At 40.9% G+C, this 21,925-nt stretch overlaps 1 protein-coding gene across 2 annotated transcripts in view; it reads left to right on the top strand.

The window, feature by feature from the left end:
• Positions 1-21,925, top strand: part of AOPEP (aminopeptidase O (putative)) — a 333,459-nt gene that overhangs the window by 38,635 nt on the left and 272,899 nt on the right. For both annotated transcript variants that reach the window (XM_029919477.1, XM_029919478.1), the window contains one exon: positions 9,288-9,454. In XM_029919477.1, the coding sequence (XP_029775337.1) occupies positions 9,288-9,454 (167 nt within the window). The remainder of the gene's footprint in view (positions 1-9,287; positions 9,455-21,925) is intronic.

The following is a 21,925-nucleotide window of genomic DNA, read 5'->3' as shown; positions in this document are numbered from 1 at the left end:
TTCAGCTCAGGTCATGATCTTATGGTTCATGAGTTTGAGCCCCACGTCAGGCTTTCTGCTGACAGCTCAGAGCCTGGAGCCTGCTTCAGCTTCTGTGTCTCTCTCTATCCTTACCCTACTCATGCTTGCTCTCGCTCTCTCACTCTCGCTCTCAAAAGTGAATAAATATTAACGAAAATTTAAAAAAAATAAAGTGAGGTATCTGGTAGTGTGAAAACTAGTTTCCTATCTTGGTTTAGCCACTGTGGGATTATGGAAGTTCTTGAACTGAAATGCTCTTTCTCACCTCAGTCATTATGGGTGACATTGAAAAAGGACTGCTGAGGGGCACCTGGGTGGTTCAGTCAGTTAAGCATCTGACTTCAGCTCAGGTCATGATCTCATGGTTTGTGGGTTCGAGCTCCACATCAGGCTCTGTGCTGACAGCTTAGAGCTTGGACTCTGCTTTGGATTCTGTGTCTCCCTCTCTCTCCACCCCTCCCCATCTGTATTCTTTCTCTCTCTCTCAAAAATAAATACTAAAATTTTACAAAAAAAAAAAAAAAGGACTGCCGAAACAAACATGTGTATTACAATCCCATACAACGTGTTTCCTGAAAACCCTGTTTACTTTGTGTAGCGTGAGTGTGTGCACCCTCTAAAAATATTTTAAAGAACTATTTGGGAATGGGGACTAGTCAAGAATGTGTTAAGGAGTTGTTATTCAGCTGTAAAGGAAGGGGATTTAATATCTTTTTGGTTCTAGATCCTTAGTATACCTAAGGAAGAAACTTTAAGAAATGAAAATCTTTAGGGGCACCTGGGTGGATCGGTTGATTAAGTGTTGGACTCTTGATTTCAGCTCTGGTCATGATCTAATGGTTGTGAGGTTAAGCCCTGAGTCCACTTAAGATTCTCTGTCTCTCTTCCCCCGCCCCCAATCCTGCCCCATATATCTGCCCACCTCCCACCCTGCTAGAGTGCAAGCATGCTCTCTCTTTATTTAAAAAAAAAAAAAATTTTTTTTTTTTTTTTAAAGAAGTAGTGCCTGGGTGGCTCAGTTGGTTAAGCATCTGACTCTTGATTTCAGCTCAGGTCATGATCTCACAATTTCTTGAGTTGAAGCTCTACATGGGCTCTGTGCTGACAGTGTGGAGCCTGCTTGAGATCCTCCCTCTTTCTCTGTCCCTCTCCCATTGCACTCTCTGGGTCTCAAAATAAATACATTTAAGGGGAGAAAAATAAATGGAAATCTTTAATTCAAAGTTTATGTATGTTTCCATTTACTTTACTTTTCCACTGAATAAAATGTTATTTAAAACCAGAGCATTCTCTCTGGTAACCCATTCCCTTTTCTCTTAGGATCATTATAAAAGTTGTGGAATCAGCCAAGTGTTGTAGATAATCTGGGTTTAAGCTGATGACATCACTGAACATGAATTGAACGGAGGGGAAATTCAGTTAAATATAGGAAATTTATTTTTAAAACTCCACTTGGATTATCGTTAAAGATAAGAAAACTGACTAGGAAAATACACAGTAATTAAAAGTAATATTAAAAAGTTTTAAGTCCTTACATCACTATGTTGTTGTTTTAGACAAGACTGGAATGAAGTTGGCAAGATACTAAAGAGAATAATTTTTTTCTATTATGTTCATTATTTAGCTATTGGACCAAAGAAGATGTAGATTTCTGGAGTATTTTTAGTTTGATATCAAAACCAGATGTTAAAACATGTCTGCCCCCCCCAAAGTAGTTTCAATGTTTAATATCTCACTAAAGGAAAGATTTAAGAGAATTGAGCAGAAGATCTTTTGGAAGAGATTTCAGGTCTAAAAGGAACTTTTCTACAGTTATTCCTTTTTTTTTCTTGCTTGCTTCAAGAAAACAATACGAAATTCATGAGGACTGAGGTGGAGATGCACATTAATGGTGTGATATCATTGTAAGAGGAGGAGGTGATAGTCCCAAACTTGAAAATGTTTGCAGGCGTTCCACTTTAGCCTCTTTCTCCCCTTGCTGACATTCTAGATCTACCTCTGTTTCCTGGAATCCCAGGAGAAAAGGCAATGATGGACTGTCTTAATTTACCCAAGTTAACCCTGATGACCAACCAAACAGAAAAACCCTAAATAACCAAACATCAACAGAAATAACAAATCACAATGACCTATAGCCAAAGAGCGTTGTACGTTGGAAAGAAGCTGGAAAGTGAGTCAGGAGACCTGAGGACTTGTCCAAGCCATGCTGCCCATTAGCTGTGTGATTTCACGTAAGTCATTTTACTTCTCCGGAGCTTAATTTTCTCATGTGTTAAAAAGAGATTTCATCCTCGGATCTCCAGATGAGACTTCCAGATGAGAAATACTGTCTTTTCCTTTATAAACAACATGCCTATTTTGCACCCAAAACACTTGTGCTAAAGAGTGGTGAATTTCTGACTCAAGGTCACTTCCCTTCAGTCCAGTTTCATTTTGTACACAAAATCCAAGTCAAAGTAGCATTCTCCTCGCACCTGCCACATGCCCAGTATGACTGATAGATCCTGGTTTCAGTAATTGTGCCATGAAGAAGAATATAACGGGGAAGGTGAGTGTGTGTAGTTGCGGGGAGAGAATGAGTCGTAGTTGACATTTCCTATTTTAGTAGTCTGGCTTTTGGTTTTTGTGGTACAAGAAAGCAAGAGGGTTGCTTGCCTATAACTTGGGTTAAAGGAGAACATGGAGTCTTACAAAAGATCAGGTGCCAGAAGGGGAAGAGATGGTAAGGAACTGGAAGAGGACTGAAGACTTTGTTACCCTGGCAAGTTTATGAGAGAATCTAACCCACCGGGACTGTTACATCTGCAGCCCCCTGGCCTCCAGTGACCAGATCAGTATCTCATTATGGGAAAACACCCCAACAAGCCACACCCATGGCAGCTTCAGCCTCCTTACCTCCTGTCTGCTTCTCCTGAAGCAGCCCTCTTCCCAGTCACTGAATGGTGGTACCAAGTCTCTGAAAACATGATTTTATGGAAAGTGGTGGAATTTGAAATGTTATTTAAGAATAACCCCCTTTGCACCCCGACTGCAAAAAGACAAATGCATATAGTCATCACCTGAAGAAAATATATTGAAATCAATCCTCTGCAAGTTTTCCTTCTATCTAGAAGTTTATCTTCTATCTATAAGATGGTTCCTTAAGAAAATCAGCAAGCATTGGGAGTGTTTGCCCACCTCTTACTTTGGAAGGCATAGGTTGTAGTCCATTGGACTACTATAACAAGATGCCACAAACTTAGTTCTTACTGTACTGGAGGCTGGAAGTCCAAGATCATCAGGTTGCCAGCGTGGTCAGCCTCTTCTGGGTTGCAGAGTTCTGATTTCTGGCTGTGTCCTCACATTGGGGATGGAGCTAAGGAGCTAAGGGTATCAATCTCTTCATGAGATCCTTGTCCTCATGTGACCTAAGCACTTCCCGAAAGCCCCACCTTGTAATCCCATCAGTCACATTGGGCATTAGGATTTCAACATAGGAATTTGAGGGGACACATCCAGCCCATAGCAGCATAGTTATTGTGTCTCATCCTTGTTTGACCACTTCACGAACACACATGCTCCAGGCTCTCAGCTGTCAGCACGGAGCCCAACACAGGGCTTGAACCCACAAACCGTGAGATTATGACCTGAGCTGAAGTCAGATGCTCAACTGAGCCACCCAGGCGCCCCACAGCTTAGAAGCTCTTTAATGGTAGCAAGTCATGGGACTGCTCTCATGCTGTCTTACCTTGTTCTTTTTCTGATTTTCAGTGTCCTCCTTTTCACCCCCACAACTCCTCTGCAGTAACTGAGCTCTCCAGGAAGTCTTTCATTGGGTGGCTATCCCAGGGCATGTGGGATGAGCCCTGGTGTGGGAGAGTTTTCCTTTGTGTGCTAGAAGGAATTGTTCAGTCTGGAAATAATGAAGTTCTAAGCATTGGAGGCTGGCGCCTGCACATCGTTTTAGCAACATGGCCGAGGTGCAAGGCTGTGCATGTTGAATAAACACAGCTGCATTTATTTCAGTGATTACACTTCCAGATAGCTGCAGAGCATGTTTATAAATGCACATAGATTTTCCTCCCCTCTTGGGGCACCAGGGGTGGGGGACTGGAGATCAGTTCTCTGTAGTTCTTGTTTGTAGGTGTGCATGATGGGAGCTATCCTTACTCTTGAATCACTAGGTGGGGAGTAAGATTTTCATGATTCAGTGAAGTCCCTACGTTCATTTATTCTCCACTTTTTGTTGGTTGCCCCAAATTCCACCACTAGAGTTTTATCCAGAGGTTAAAGTTTTCATCTCTGTTAAAATATAGTTACTTAACTTTAAATTGTATTAGATATTTGCACTAGGACATGCAATGTGCATAAGGATACCAGGATGTAAATGCTTAAAGGGTCATTGCTTATAAGGTCCCTGGTGCTTGGTTTTGGCATGTTGGGAAGGAAGGAGAGAGGCTGCAACTGAGAAAGAAGAAAAGGCTAAGAAGGAGGAGACTGGGAGCACAAAGGTAATCTGGGCTTTCAAGAAATTTTGCCCAGGACCTCCCACTATGGTGATTATTTTCGTATTAGTGAAAGCATTCCAATAAGAAAGCAATGGAGTTTTCTATCAGACGCGGCTATATTTATGGATGGGGCTTTTCCACTTTCAGAGTTACAGCTCTGGAGACCAAGGGGAAAGTGTGGTGTTTCTCCCAGTCAGATGGGGGGGATCCTCAAAAGTGGGGCCCCAACAGGGTGAGGGCAGGCGGCATGGGCAGTGAATGAATTCACCCAAAGCAGAACAAAGGAGATAGAAGTTTATTGAATACACTGCAGGAGAGCCGAAGGCAGGACAGCAGAGGAGAGACTCTCTGCATCGAGGCTCTGGGTGGGGGTTGTATTTTAAGGGTGAAAGTGAGAGGTATGGAGACATATGGAATTTCTCTTTTTTTTGATACCTGTGCCTGGTTGTAAGTAGCCCATAGGTCAGTTTGGGCCCATGGATATTTTGAGGTTTGTCACCTGGGGGGCCTGTTTGTATTTAGCCAGGTGGTTGCTGTGGGCCCTTTTGCCTTCCTCTACATTCCATTGCTCAATCCTGTTGCCTAAAAGTGGCCTCCGTAGAAAGTTAGAGAGAAAACAAATAGATTAAAAAAAATTTTTTTTAATGCTCATTTTTGAGAGAGAGAGAGCACGTGTAAGCAGGGAAGGGGCAGAGAGAGGGGGAGACCCAGAATCCCAAGCAGGCTCTGTGCTGTCAGCACAGAGACCAATGTGGGGCTCGATCCCACAAACTGTGAGATCATGACCTGAGCTGAAGTTGGATGCTGGACTGACTGAGCCCCCCAGGTGCCCCTAAAACACATAGATTCTAGTGGTGAGGATACCCCACCATGTAAAGAGAAGGTTGCAGAAGAGGATTGTGAGAACAGTGGGGGGTGGGAGGCAGCAGCTTTCTGGGGGCCTGGCTGGGTAGCTAATTCCCTTGGCGGGGAGTCTGGGAACCCAGGGACAATAGGACAGGAAGAGCCTTCAGGAGGATTCCAGGGAGGTCAGGACAGAACCCTAAAATAAAATACCTAGAACTAGACCATTTAGAGGGGAAGTAATAGAGAACAGGAGAGGAAAGGATGTTGATACCAAGGCTTTTTAAAAATCCAGCCAATGGAAGGATTTCCTCCCCAACAAACCCCCTGATTTGTGGGTGGTACGCAGACTCAGATCTGCCGGCAGCATCAGTACTTAGTTCATAAACCCATCATTCCTCAGTTTTCTAAGATCGTCTGATTTCTAACACAGTCACATTGCTGAACAGTGTACTGTTTGTAGTTAGAAAATCATGATCTCTGTGCCCGTACAAGGGTCCTCTGCCATAGGGTAAAGCCCTGTGCGGGCAAATTAAATAGGAACTCTTCTTCTTCCTTGTCCCTTCCTGTGACCTTGCTTTTCATCTTGAATTTCCTTTCTTGCTTAATAGCTTTGCATTCCATCTTATCACCTGAGCCAGAAATCTGAGAAAATTCTCTTATCTATTGCTGCACAACAAATTACCCCAAACTTAACAGCTTAAAAGAGCAAACATTTATTATCTCACAGGGTTTCTGAGGGTTAAGAATCCAGGAGTAGCTTAACCAGGTGGTTTTGGCTCAGCATCTCGTACAAGGTTGCAGTCAGCTATCTGTCAGGGCCACAGGCTTCTCAGCTGGATGTTTCTCTTCCAGAGTCATTTGCATGGTTGTTGACAGGCCTCAGGTCCTCCCTGACTGTACAGCAGAGGTCTCTGTTTCTAGCACATGGGGCCCTCCATAGGCTTCATGAGTACTGTCTTGAATGGCAGCTGGGTTCCTCCCAGAGCAAGTGACAGTGAGGGGCAGAAAGAGAGAGAGGGAGGGAGGGTGGGAAAGAGAGAGAGAGGGAGAGAGAGAGAGGGAGAGAGAGAGGTTTTATGAAAACCACAGATTTTTAAATTCTCTAATCTCAGAAATGACATCTTTTCTGCCATATCCTATTGGTTGCACAGACAAACCCTACCACGATGTGGGAAGGGACTCCATAGGGTATGAATACCAGGAGGCAGAGATTATTGGGGGCCAACTTGAAAGCAGCTACCTCAGAGTGGCTTTCCTTTCCTTCTCCTTCAGTAGATCATTAAAACCTTCTGATTGTTCCTCTGCAGAGTTTCTCAGTTATGACAACATCTGAAATCTGTTTCTTCAGGGAAGAGGCATGCAAGCTGATGGAGAAGCCTTGGGGCACAGGTGGAATACATAATAATATGCTCTAGCCCAACCTTTTAGGGAGCAGGAGAGCATCCCTTTTGGCAATCCAGTCTTTTGGGGAGGATTCATTCCCTGTGCAGGGAAGGGGAGACTTGTAACACTGAAGTCACCCTACAGAAACCAGGTGCTGAGCACAATAGGAAGAGAGCACAGGTGCTTTCAGACTTGTCTAAGTACCTAGAACTTAAAACCATAATATGAGATCAGCTCCCCCTTTGCATGAGACAGAGAAAGTCTTAGGAGATCTCCAGGCAAGGGTCTGTCACTTCCTTGTAAATATCACAAATAGGTTTAACTCCACAAGTCTACTTAGATCAAAAGTGGCTTCCAGGAGCTCTTGAACTGAGAAAAGTTGTGGGATCCATTTTGCTTCAGTGAGGAAGAAAGCCTTGATTCTCAATGTCTGCCATAGTCAGAGGAAACAAGTTTACACCTGCCATTTGGCTGGTGGGAATACACCCCATTTCCATTGATGATACTTTTCTTCCTTGACACCTTCCTGTAAGATGGACTTTTGGGGAAAAAGCAAAACAGTTAATAGAATTTTGAGAAGTAGGCATACCTTGAACCCCAACTCCCTGAGCTACTTAAGGTGCTACAACACCTCTCCTATCATGCACCCACCACTACCAGCCCCACCTGGGAGGAAGCTGGGAGAACCTCATTAGGTTTTTCAACAGCCCAAGGCTGGATGGTTAACCAAGATTAAGTCAACTAAAGGTTGTCCAAGGAGGCCAAATTGGGAGTTCAGAACTCATTGGTGGGAGATTCTGGGCCTTCTATGAAAATTTACCTTTGTTCTTAGCTTTATAAATTTGGAATCAGAAGCATATGTTTATGGCCCAGAATAGAGGTCAGCTCTCTGTCCTCCATCCCCATTTAACTTATGACTTGGAGAGGTCAAGGGACTTTCTCACAGCTGTTTAATAAGTTGGCCAGGACCATACGCCTGTTTCTAATCTTTCCCTGCCCCGTGTTGGACGTATGAGCACTCTGGCATCTACGCTGCTAGGGTAGGTAGGTTGCAGCTGCCTGTTTGCTCTGATGTCCAATTTCTGCCCTCCTGTGATCCCTGGATGACAAGGAACCTCATTTCCCAGGCTGCCTTGTCTTCGTTTCCTACTAGGTCTGGCCCATGGTTTGGGGCACTGGTGGAAAATTTGAGAGCAGGATTTGGTGAGAAACAAGATATTTCTTCCTTCCTCCCTGCTTCCTTTGGCATCTCCAGCAGTGACTGAGTCTTCTCTCCCCTGGTCTCAGCATCCATTGGACAGTCCCCACTGTGCCTCTGGCTTCTGCCGGATGACCCCTGGCACTGCAACCCAGTAACTCCAATAACACCAGCTCCTTCAACCTGAGGATGCATGGCTATTTACCGCTGGGACTAGTCCCTGGGTTGCCTCACTTTCCTCCCTTCGGCTTCTTGGCTCTTCTATCTTTTGTAGAGCCAGTTGCCTATGTTAAATGACCTCTGTTTGTTAAGATCTAGACTGGCATGTCTTTCCTTACTGGGCCCTGAATGATGGAGTAGGAACATCATTCATGTGTTCCTCACATTATAGGAACACAATAAATGTTCAGTCATGATGATATTGATGAAAAAGGAAAACCAGTTTACCCAAAAGAGTTAGTGCCCTGCTCTATTCCTTTCCTCTATAAATCAAGCTGGTTAAAACTATGTCATGTTTGTCATAATTCCTGAAAAGCAAAAAAGTGGAGACATTTGCTTAAGGCATTTCCCTGAGGGTCAGTCTTGTACCTTTAAATCTGATGCCGAAAGAATAGATTCCTTTGATCTCTAAGATCTTTTCCATCTCTGTCCTCTGATTTAATAATGGAAGGATCGTTCTTGGTATGGGTGGGTTTGAAATTTTGTAGCAGAACAAGCCCAAACGTCATACTATTTGGTTTCCTAATGACTCTATTTGGCCTTCCCATCACAGCCTGGTTGTTGTGACCTACAGTCCTGTTTATATGCCAACCCCTGTTCTTGGCCTCCACACAAGGATTTCCACAAGGGTTCCATTTGAGATGGTGGTTTCCAAGACTGGGGATATCTGCCCGCCAGCAACTGGATTTGAGACCACCAGCTTGTTTTTCCAAACATTAATATCTCAGTGATCTCCAACCATATTTTCTTTTCCAGGATGTTTTCCAAAAGGTTTGCAAGAATGTCTCTAAACCTGTTTTTTCTTTTGAAGGCATAAGGGCCTAAAGGGAGGGGCAAGAGTAATATAAATTTTAAATTGGCAGAATAGTATTTAAAACTGTGTCCAAAAATTTTTTTTTCCCGTAAAAAACTCTACATATTTAAGTAATTCATTTGGGAGAAGTTACTACCCACTATTCACAAAGCCAGCCCTTGGCAGTTTCACTTCAAAACGCTTTGAAACCAGTCAACTACAAAGCCTCAAATGTTTTCTCTTTAAAAAGCTCAACGTAACCTTCACTACTGTGGTGGTGAGAAAAGTGACAACTCATTTAAAGATTCTCCCCTTTTGTCTCTTTGTCTTTCTTATGCAGGCCATGTGTTTATACTATGGGATCTCCCATAAACAACAGGGCCCTTTTTCCATGCCAGGAGCCACCCGTTGCCATGTCAACATGGCAGGCTACAGTTCGAGCAGCTGCATCTTTTGTCGTTTTAATGAGTGGGGAAAATTCTGCCAAGCCAACACAGCTTCGGGAAGGTACTGTACATGTGTTCTGTGCTTCTTTCTGTATTGCACACATGCTGGACCCAGGATCCAGTACGCAATGTTTTTCTCAACTTTAAAGAGCTCCTTTATTAGTTGCGTTGAAATGACCATACAAAAAACATTTTGCCAGAGAAAACAGCAGAATATGGGGAGGGACATTTGGGAGTCTGGACAGAGCATACGGGGCTCTTCATGCCAGAGTTATCAATTCCTAGATTATTTTAGCAGTTGCTTTCACCTAGTGGTTTATGGGCCATAAGTGGGTGGTCTTGGTTGAAGACTTTTGCGCAGGCAAGTATATCGTGGAAACACCATTGCAATTGGGGTGTCTGCAGTTCAGTCACGGAGCCTGCACCAGCTTATTCATTCCACTGAGCGATAGAACTTTTGGCTGGCCCACTGGAGGTGTCCTGCTAAGGCATCTGTTCCGCACACTGCAGATTTCATTCTGCACCAAAGGTGTGTAAGGAAGAGGGAAGGCAAGTGCTAACGCATCAAGGTTTTGTCTGCGAGTCACTTGCCTATTGCAATAACTAACATTTCAGTTGAGATCCAGAGTCTGTTGACGCCAGGTAAAATTTTTGTAATTGTATTATTTCTTCATTTAAAATATGGTGTCTCCTCCCATGTACTTAATATAGAAACTTTAACATGTATAGAAAAGCAGAAGTAATACAAAATAACTTTAGAGAAAATGGTTGCTAACATTTTGCTGTGTTTCCCTCCAGTGTTCGAAATCAGTATGTATAATATGTGTTATCTTTTCAAAATTGTCATCATAGCATGTAAGAGTTTTTTATTCCACTTTTTTAACTTGTTCTGTATCTTGAATACTTTCCAAGCCACTAAGTATTTTTCAAAAAATATGATCTTAATGTCTGCATAATAATTTTGTTGTATAGCAGATTTTATTTTACATTTCCACATTATCAGGCATTTTTATTATTTCCAGGGGTTTTTTCCTGTTATGAATAAAGTTGCATTAAATTCCTGAGGAGATAGTGTGTATAAAATGAGAACTATAGAGTCAAAAGTTTTGAACGTATTTAAGGTCTTCGATACTCATCTCAAGTTATTTTCCAGAAAGGTAGCACCAATTTCCATACCCATCACTAGCCCTGAGGGGAGCTTCACCTGTCTGAGAGGCAAGAGAAAGTCTCTCTTTAATTGGATGGCCTCGATTATCAGTGAGGTTCCACATGACCTCGTAGGTTTCTTAACTATTTTCATTAATTAACTATTACTTCTTTTGCCCAGTTTTATTCCAAGAAGTAAGCGTTAGTGAAGCTTTTAAAAGTTTGTTTCATCTTTTAATTCAATTGGGTCTTTAAAAAAATAAAGACATTGGAGCCTCCACATTAGCAAACGTGAAGATGGAGGGAGAAGGCCTGGATGCTCCGTGCCCCTTTCCACATCCCTTGTCCTATGTATCTCTTCCCTCTAGCTGTTCCTGAGCTGACTGTCCACTCTTCTTCAAATGTAGCACAGAAGTGTACTGGCTAAGGATTTTTTGGGGTCTTTATTTCCTTATGAGGGCTCCCTTCATCACATAAAACTTACATTCAACAAATCTGTAAGCTCATCTCCTATATAAAATAATAAAATAAAATGATATAAAGATATTAATCTCTTATGATATTTGTGGAAAGTATTTTCCCAGTTTATAATATGCTTTTTAATTTCATATAATGTTTTTGGCCTGAAGGAGATTTTAATTTTTATGTAGTCAAAGCTATCAAATTTCTCTTAGAATGTCTTTTGTTGTTCTGAGATTCACCTGTTTTGTTCTAATATTTTAACTTAAATTTTAGTTTCATTTTTGTAATTTAATCTGTTGGCAGTTTATTCTGGTCAGTGATCTGAAATGAGAACTAAACATTCTTTTCCCGAATAGGAAGCCAGTTGCTCCAAGATCATTTATTAGATTCTTGCTGACTTGTAATATGCCCTTAAAATTTTTTTTAATGTTTATTTTTGAGAGAGAGAGTAAGTGAAAGAAAGAGGTGGGGAGGTGCAGAGAGAGAGAGAAAGAGAGAGAGACAGAGAATCTAAAGCAGGCTCCAGGCTTTAAGCTGTCAGCACAGAGCCCCACGTGGGACTCAAACTCACGAACCATGAGATCATGACCTGAGCCGAAGTTGGATGCTCAACGGACTGAGCCACCCAGATGCCCTCTCCTTCTTTTAAATTAAATTTATTATTTTAACTCCAGTATAGTTAATATACAGTGTTATATTAGTTTCAGGTATAAAATCTAGTGATTCAGTAATTCTATACATTACTCAGTGCTCATCATAACAAGTGTTATCTTTGATTTATGAGATCTCTTGTATCAGAAACTAGTTTTATGCATGTGCTGAAGGCCTCAGTGACTGTTTACTTGATTTCCAAAGTCAAGACAAAACAAAACAAAACAATACATATAAAAATTTTATTTTTTAGGCACCTGGCTGGCTCAGTCGGTTGAGTGTCCGACTTTCGCTCAAGTCACCATCTTGCAGTTTGTGAGTTCAAGCCATGTGTCGGGCTCTCTGCTGTCTGCACAGAGCCTGCTTCTGATCCTCTGTCCCCCTCTTCCTCTGCCCCTTCACAGCTTATGTTCTTTCTCTCTCAAAAATAAATAAACATTTAAAAAATAATAAGAGTTAAATTTTTATTTTTAAAAATTGGTCACATTTGTGTGGCTCACTTACAAATGAACAAAGGACAGGGGTGCCTGAGTGGCTCATTTGGTTAATTGTCCTACTTCAGCTCAGGTCATGATCCCACAGTTCGAGCCCCGCGTCAGGCTCTGTGCTGACAGCTCAGAGCCTGGAGCCTGTTTCCAATTCTGTGTCTCTCTCTCTGCCCCCCATCCCTGCTTATGCTCTGTTTCTCTTTGTCTCTCAAAAAAATAAATAAAAGTTAAAAAAAATAAAAAATCTCTTTAAGTCACTCATTTATTAAATGTGGGCTCTTGGTTGTTTTTATTATTAGAATGTAATAATACTTTATATACTCTAGATATAAACCTTGTCAGGTGTATGTATTGCAAATATATTCTCCCTGTCTGTATGTCCTGCCTTTTCATTTTTTACTAGTAGTCTATAACATTCATTTTCCATTTTGTTCTATAGTAATTCCAATACAGATTAAGTTGTTACTGTAACAGTTTTCTTCCTTCCTCATCTTTTTTATTTCATTACTTTGTTGTCTTTTGATCTCACTCTGTTACACTGTCTCAGACTGTTGTCTTCTCATGGTTTTTTACTATTTTTTTCTTAGAAGTTATATCTTGTATCATAATGGGAATGCCAGTTTGCTAAACTCGTTTTTGGGTCTAGTAAATGGACTTCCAAGGCTTGTTCTTCCTCTGAGTCCTTAGAATAATGTTTTCTTTTCTTTTTTTTTTTTTAATGATTTTATTTATTTTTGAGAGAGAGACAGCATGAGCACGGAAGGGTCAGAGAGAGAAGGAGACACAAAATCCGAAAACAGGCTCCAGGCTCTGAGCTAGCTCTCAGCACAGAGCCTGACACAGGGCTCAAACCCACGAACCATGAGATCATGAACTGAGCCGAAGTCGACGCTCAACCGACCTAGCCACCCAGGCGCCCCGAACAATGTTTTCTTTGACCTTTATTTTGAGTATTTTTTATTTATACTGTTCATGGCTTTTGTCTCTGTTATGTACCAATAGACAGTATCAAGTCTATGGATTTCCCTGCATTCCATTCACTGTCCACCTATATGCTGCCTAAAACCCTCTGTCTGTTCATCACAGGAGAGGTTACTGAAGCACACAGCTCCTCTATCCAGGCTCTGGTGTCTTTTTGCAAGTCTTCTTATGAGGTTCTGCTAGACTCACACAGGATCATTTTCTGCCTTCCTTATGTGGTTCTGTGACATGCTGAATTGATGGAGTATACGGAATGCCACAGTCTCAGGCAGGCACTGACACCTGGACTCTTCAGCCTCCATTGCTGCCTGCTGTGGTTTCCTTGTGATAAGTATACTTCCTAGGATGCTGCGGCCCCCCACCCCCGCACTTCACCAAGGCTGCGTACTTCCTCATTCATAATTTGGCCCTGCAGTTCAGCTATAATGGCAATGTTTCTCAAACTTTAGCATTACTTGTCTTTTTAGAGGGGGAAAATCTCCTAATTCACTGAAGCCAACTTAAATTATTTGTTTTAGAATGATATTTTAGTAACTATAAATGTAAGACTGGGTATGAACTCTTACATAATATATATTCTACTATATTATGGATATATTGTTGCTAATGATATATGTTATTATGATATATTACATATGCTATGGTTATTATATTTATTATCAATATGTATTTAGATATTATTTATTATGTATTATTATATAATAACTCTTACACATCTATAAAGCCACAATAAAATATAAATTAAACAAAGACCAAACTATTAAATCAATAAAAATCAAATTGGCAGCTTAATTTAATGTAAAGATTAATATTTTGCTGAAATGAAATTGCCCCTCATTATGACTGTAGTGCGACAGCTCCATGAAGGCTCTGTTGAGATTATTGTGCTTCTTCTGCCCTGAGCCACATGATGATCTTGTTCTCCACCACTTTTCTTCCATGAGTTGTAAAGCTTTTATTTACACAGCATACTGTTATGTCATCTAGTCTTTATTCACCAAAAACATCATCCTTATGTTCTTTTCTCATTATTTTTCGATAATTAAAGCATGTCCCTATGTAATCATATACACTAATGCAGATGTGAACTGTGAAATTGTTTGCCAGTACACAGTTATATCTGGATGACCCAGCCTGCTTGCCAAATCTGGCCCACTACTTGTTTTTGTAAATAAAGCTTTATGAAACATGGCCATTGCCTATGGCTGCTTTTGTGCTACAGTGGCAGAGCTGAACTGTTGCAGTAAAGGTTAATGGCCCGCAAAGTCTAAAATATTTATTAACTAGCCTATTATAAGAAAAAAGCCTTCTGAACCCTTTCATATCTGACTGTCATTGTCTATTTGAAGATGATCAAAATTAGAACAAGAATTGATTTTAAAATGTTCATGGAAACTTTTCATACCTGTAGAAATATATCTGAGAATCCTTTTTTCAGAATTAACCATTCAGGGCAGAGTTATAAAAAAGCAGATGTTAACTGGGATTTGCTTATGTTCATACCACTTACACTTATGTGATATCATGGAGTAGACTTTACCAATTCAAACTGGGGGAGGACTGAATGAGACCAGGAAAAACACTAGTACTAATACCTAACACTGCATTTCCCCTGCAGACCACAGCTGAGGGTTTCCAAAGGGCAACCAGAAAAGAGTACTGACAAAGCTCTTTGCTAGACCCAAAATGGCTGTCCTGAGCATGGAATAATGCTTCCAACTTTCCCTGCATTCCTTAGAGAAAAAGGGTGTGTGGCTACAAGATGATACTACTTCCTTTCTAAGTTATATTTTCTAGATTATAGATTGGTCTCCTAGGACCTCCACCCTGTTGTGCACAATGCCCTTTAAAATGATGATCTCTCTTCGAAAACACGAGCGGAAAACTGGGCCCCCAAGTCACAGTTTCCATCACAGTGACGCATCAGCGTGATTAGCACATTTGCCAGGCACCAGCTGATTTCCCGAAAGAAGCAAAGCACCTGGGAGCAGCATAATGTAATGAGGCAGATAACAGCAACAGAAAATGACAGCAGCCCTTGGGCAGGGGTTAGATATCAGAAGATGGACCTCTGAGTCCTTGCTACATGAGGGAAATCATTCCTCTCCGCTCTTCATAAAAAGAAGGCTAATGGTTTAGATTGCAGCATGATGACCTCATAAGAATTTTATTAGCTCAGAAGTCACTAGCCTTTTTTCGAGAAGGCTACATCAAAGCTATAGATTTAGATTGACTTGTTTGGCTCCTTTGTTATTTAACTTCCCCAGCATAATTTCATTTGGGCAGATAGAAATGTTAGCCTGTGTGTTATCATTGGCCTCTGTTCCCTGGCAAAATGTAGCTCAGCTATTAAGCATAGAGATCCATTGCCCAAAAAAAGTGCTTTGTACGTAATAGGTGCTCAATACTTGCTTGAAAGAATGTGTTCTATATAATCAGCTAAAAGTTCATGGGAGGAGCATTTAAAAAGCACTACTGAATAGCAATAAAAATGATTTTGGGGTCATTTCTTATCCTTCTGTTTAGAGTTTATGCCTTTTTTCTAGGCTCAGTAGATATTAAAAGAAAAAAGAACTGGCATACTACATTCTTATTTTTCCCTGTTTGGCAATTCTTTTGTTTAGTTTAGTTTTATTTTTGTAGAGTCTAATTTAGCATACTCCTACTTCCTAGATAAATAAAACATTTCACTTATTTTTCATGGAAAGCCTGATGTAAATGAACAAAACTAACCTAACCTCCTTACAAAAGTACGAGAAGAAGCATATGAACAAGAGAAAGGTGTTAAAAACTCTATGTGCCCTTGCATAGTATCTGATTTCATTTTTCTGTGCAAAACTAAAAGACTGTAGACATTACTTCATCCTGGGCAAAATGCTACTCTGGCCTGCCCAGTAGACCAACTCTGACATTCTCTCTCTTGACTTTGTGTGGGGAAATTCCAGGAAAAAGCCAAGATTTCAGGGTCCAGACCCTCCTGTGTGCAATTGAAATCCAACTTTCTTTCCTCTTGATGGCTCAAAATGAGCAATACTATTTAGACTGCTCCCACAGTATGCAACCAGGAATTACGTATAAGGAAATGGTAAAGTAAAAGACGTTTAGGAATGGTTATGATTAAGAGTTTTCACCACAAAGAGAGAATGCAAACTAGAGAAAGCTCCTTGTTTCTAGAACTGAGGAAACTTTGTTCTGAGCTAGCACACATACATATGTTTCAAGGGATAGGAGTACAGAGTGAATACATTCACCTTTTCTCTTTAGAAAGCTGTTGGTGATCGAGACAGTATTGTGCTCTGTTACATCCTTCATAAGGTCTCACATCATGCCCCCGCACCTTCTAAATCTTTGTCAGCTCATTCTTTCATTTGTGACTTGCTTTTGACTAGTTCTTGCTTGCCCTCTTAGCGCTGTACTTAACCATGTTTGGCATAAGGGGAAGCCGTCATGATGTCTTTTGGGTAATGATGATTAGAGCAGGCACGTACCAATTCTTTTTGCTATGGACTTTTGTCTTAGGGTTGACATTCATGAATTTTCTCATGTGAGTAAAGTTCTGAAGTGTGCCTCTGACGATCTGGAGCAGTATGATTTAGTGTCTGGTTTGCTGACCCATTTTGTACTTAAGTTTAAGGGGAACTAGGTAATCTGTGTCACAGGTCAGAACGGTGGGTGAGATTTGGAATAACAAGCCTGGTGCAATGCACCTTTAGGTGTTCATTAACCATGAGGGGAAAAAAACCTCAAAACCAATGGAGGTACTTGTGTTCTCCATTCGGTAGGTGGCGCTCTTTTACCTGGTTCACAAGAATGATCTTGAAGGTCATTCTCTTTGGGGTGTCCTGTTCTGCAGGCGGTACTATGTTGTGGGGAAGGAAACCTGAAGCCCTGCTGGGTGGCATCAGTGCTTGAGATGCGGTGGCATGACCTGGCACATGGCCCTGGTTAGGCAGTGCCGGTGCATACCAGCCCAGGGCATTCTTACTGTCTCCTTTGTTCTGGTGCCAATTCCCGCCCTTGAGCAACAGCAGAGAAGCACTAACGAAAGACAGTCACGCCATGGGTATTCAAGAGGGTGGCACTAGCTCATAAAACCAGAACGTGTACACTCAGCAACTAAAAAGTACTGAAGGAGAAAGAGCTGGGGTTTGCTGAAAGACCCAAGCACTGGACAAGCAGGCCAAGAGAGGAAGAGTAACCCAAACTGGGACCCTCCCTCCTTTTCATGTAACTGAGATTATAAGAAATACACAACACATATGAACAGGTACATTGTGTTTGGTGTATCTGTCTCTATACACTTAAAAACACACATTTTCCTTTTTATACACATGTTCCTATACAATTTGTGGTACAAAGATACTGCAAAATCATGAAATAGCTTGATATATGGAATAGTGTGGGCAGGAAATTCTTAAATTAAGAAGAGGGGCTAGAGAAAAAAAATCAGGCGTGAGGTAAGAAACAAGCAGGGGCTACAGAAGAATTGAGGAAAGAAATCTGATATGTTAAGTAAAAGCGTGTATCAATCTGATGTTTCCAAATGCTTCATGTTATTTGTCTAACCTACAGTGGAGGAGTTTAAAAGATAAAGTGAGAGCTTTTAAGAGGAAGAATTTAAGTGCCTGTTTTAATTATCAGGGAAAACAATCACTCCTTAAATAACAAAAAATTCTGTGAGATGTTTAACTTTGCAAAGATAAATTATCTGCCTTTGCCTCTAGAAGCAGGGCAGTTGTGGATGGGGTGGCTTTATTTTTACTGTGTGTTCTGTGAGTTATTTCCAAGACTCCTCTAAGAATCGGGTAGTGACTTTTCATACATTTTGTATTTAATTTACTATTAGTAGGCATAATTGATGTGTCAAAATGACTATAGTATCTTAATTTTCCTCTCTTGAAATGCTTTTCTTTTTATAAAAAGGATCTTCCAAATAATGAGCAAAGGGTTTTTTTTACAGGCTTAGCATAAAAAAGTTTGGTCTCCCTTCATGGGCTGATTCCATCAAATTCTTCCTTTTTCCTCTTCAGTCTTCCTCTGTTGGAAGACTGAACATTTAAAACTATTCGTAGGACAGTTTTTAAGAATATGATAAATAAAGTAATTAAGGAATTGTTTTAACACTCTAGTTATAAGAATTTTCAAAACTAAATTTTAAACTGCCTCTTGTGATCTAAAACGTGACCCATTTCAAGTCCTTATCGTATCTACAAAAAATATAATCATTTTTAAAGAAAATTTCAATCCCGTTCTGGACACGAACATGTCTATTTGAATCTTGGAGCAGCTGCTATTATGATTATAAGAACAATACTTGATGTGGTGTATCTGTCTTACTAGTGAGACAATTGGAGTATTAGAATTTTCTATCCTAAGTAAGTTCCAGTTTGAGGAGATGGTGTAGAGGCATTCAGGAAATTTCTGGGGTGGCCCAGAAGGGAGGCAAGATGGGTGGCTGCTCAAGCCTGCTCCATTAGGGAGTGCCACTTCCACTGGGCCCCTTCAAACCTTCCCCCTCCCTGTTAGTCTTGCTAATGAATCCGGCCTGGCCGTGAAATCATCCAGTGGTGTGATGGGCTTCTGGCCTTTGCAGAGGAAAAACTCTGGGTTAATTCAAGTACAGCGTGTTCTCTTTGTTTTGCAGCTGGTGTAGCAAGGGAGTCTAGGGCAAGTGGATTGAATCAAAAAGGAAAATGAAGGCATTCACTGTCTGTTTCATCGAGGATGGCTCATTTAAAGTAAACACCATTTAAATAGTCTCCAAATGGCCCATTCTATATGAAGTCATACAGGATGCCTCCTTTGGGCTGTCATTCTCCTTTAAATGGATCGCTTTGTGTGCACTGCGTTTTAATGCCATTCAACCTTAAACCCCCATATGTGGGCCTCATCAGGCCACAGGCTTTGGTGCACATGTGGCAGCCATACCTTCAACATTCTTTGTCTCTGTCTCCAGTCAGTCAGCCCAAGCAACAGGGGGAGGTAGTTGTAAAGATAACAGCAGTTAACATTTCTTCAACACTTATTATGTGCCATTTACTATGTCGAGTGATTCCTATATATATTATCTAATTTAATCCTCACATAATCCTATGAGGCAGATACTATGATTATTCCCTTGTTATAGATGAGGAATTTGATGCATAGAGAATTAAGCAATGTGCCCAGACTGGTAAGTATGGCTCAGGGAGTTGAACCCCAGCAGTCAGATTCCAAAGTTGGAGCTTAGTCAATGGACATATTCAGAAGAAATAAGCTCTCATCAATTCTCTTTGCAAGGTAGGCTTATCTCAAACAATAAATACTCCAGAAATTATTTCTCTTTGTCTTTGGAATGCATGTCTGCTTTCTGGGGCAGTATTTCCACCTTGTTATTTGCATTTTTTGCAGTTGGGTTCGAAGATGAGATCAGGTATTCCTTGAGCAGCTAGCTCCCTGTGGCAGTGGGCGGTCTTCATACATGATTGCGCTCAGTGGAATAATCCATTAACAGACAACCCCAATGAGGCTTTTCTACCAGACATGTCCTCATAGTAAGAAACTAGTAAAAACTAACCCCAGAGAACTGAAAGCGTACAGTTGTCACAGCGGTAGCTCCAACATTCACCCAGGGTTGGGCAAGAAGCCCAGGGCTGGACAGCTTTGGAGAGCCTCTGTGAAGGGTCCAACCAGGGTCTTTGGGAAACGCATTCCTAGCCAGTTCTTATTTGGCCCAGCCCAGGGATCCGCCCTGTTTAAACTGTCACTTGGTAGCCTGGAGAAACTTTTTTGCTGTTAAATCTTGAAACATGAAACAGTTTGTTCTATATGAGCTCCACTAAGTAAAGGAACTTTAAAAATGAAAAATCTTGAGGGTCATATAGAAGAAAATGTCTTGACCATTTAAAATATAGGTTTGGGTGATATTTTCAGTACAACCTCCCTCTGTCCCCCAAATCCTTTCTTTCCATTGTTTAACTTCAGAGAAGACTACAAGGGAGCAGTGGCAGTTCTGAAATATTTTTGGTGAACTTCACTGAGGTTCTACTGTCACTTTTGCTATCTCACTCCCAAACTTCAGATCATTTAAGGTTTCTGCCTGAAAAACAAACAAACAAACAAAAAATACATTGATCTCCTCCTTCTCCCCTGCCACATCTCTTTATGGCTTCCAGTGCCCTTCCCACATCACCTCTAGGATACAGACATCCTGACAAAGGCCCTGAGACAGGATGTGATTGGGCACCCTCTGTAACCTTGTATGGGCATCTAGCAGATACTGCTTATTCCATTAGCTCTGTTCTCTCTAGAAAGCAGTTCTAGTTCCTGCTGTTTCCACAAGCCTCCTATTGCCCACGTGCCAGATGCATGGTACAAGAACCAGAGGGACAGCAAAGATCAGGTCAAAAACTTCAATGCAAAGTGTAGGGAAAAACCTGTTGTGTACACGGTTTTCTCTCTTTCCCCTCCTAGCTTTATTGAGATATAAATGACATATAACATTGCATAGGATGCACAGTGTCATGATTTGATATCTGTATATATTGCAAAATGATCACCACTCACCACAATAACGTTAGTTAACATATCCATCACCCCATGTAATTACAATTTTTTTTGTTTTGAGAACTTTAAAAATTTATTCTCTGAGCCACTTTCAAATATACAATACAGTTGTTAACTGTAGTCACCTTGGTGTACATTATACCTGTTGAACTTATTTATCTTGTAACTGGAAGTTTGTTTCCTTTGATCGCCTTCACCCACTTCTCTGCCACCTCCCTTGCCCCCCAGCCCCTGGCAGCCACCAATTTATAATCTGACTCCGTGAGTTTGATGGTTTTTATAGATTCCACAAACATGTGAGATCATTCAGTATTTGTCTTTCTCTCTCTGATGTATTTCACTTAGGATAATGCTTTCAAGGTCCATCCATGTTGTCAAAATGACAGGATTTCCTTCTTTTCTATAGCAAGTAGCACCGAGTAGTATTCCATGGTGTGTATATACTGCCCTTTCTTTATCCATTCAAGTATCGATGGACACTTAGGTTGCTTCCATGCCTTGGCCTTTGAAAGAACATTGCAATGAACATAGGAGTGTAGAAATCTCTTTGAGATAGTGATTTCATTTTCCTCAAGCATAAAACCAGAAGAGGAATTCCTGGATCATATGTTAGTTTTATTTTTAAGTTTTTGAGGAACCTCTATAATGTTTTCCATACTGGCTGCACCAATTTACATTCCAGCAACAGTGCACAAGGGTCCCTTTATTCCACATTCCAACCAAAACTTGTTTCTTCACTTCTTCATTATGGCCATTCTGACAGGTGGGAGGTGATATCTCAGTGTTGTTCTGATTTGCATTTCCCTGATGATTTGTGATGTTGAGCAGGGTTTCATGTACCTGTTGGCAGTTTGAATATCTTCTTTGGAAAAATGTGTATCCAAGGTCTTTACTCATTTTTAATTGTATTTTTTGCTATTGAGTTGTAAGAGTTCCTTATGTTTTGGATATTAATTCCCTTATCAGATAGGTGGTTTGCCAATATTTTCTCCCATTCTGTAGGTTGCCCTTTGATTTTGTTGATGATTTTTGTGGGGTCTTTTTGCTGTGTAGAAGCTTTTTAGTTTGATGTAGTCCCACTTGTCTATTTTTGCTTTTGTTGCTTGTGCTTTTCATGTCATATCCAAAAGTCATTGCCAGTGCTTTATTAAAAGGAGTTTTCTAATAGATTAGTGCCTCCTCCTTATCTCTAAATTGCCTCTTCCTTCTGAGTTGTATGTTATCATTTTACTATAACCTCAGGACCAATAATATTGTTC

The sequence above is a fragment of the Suricata suricatta genome, chromosome 13 (genome assembly GCF_006229205.1).
Source record: "Suricata suricatta isolate VVHF042 chromosome 13, meerkat_22Aug2017_6uvM2_HiC, whole genome shotgun sequence".
Classification (NCBI taxonomy): domain Eukaryota; kingdom Metazoa; phylum Chordata; class Mammalia; order Carnivora; family Herpestidae; genus Suricata; species Suricata suricatta.
The sequence above is the reverse complement of the archived record's forward strand: the minus strand, read 5'-3'. Positions and strand labels throughout refer to the sequence as shown.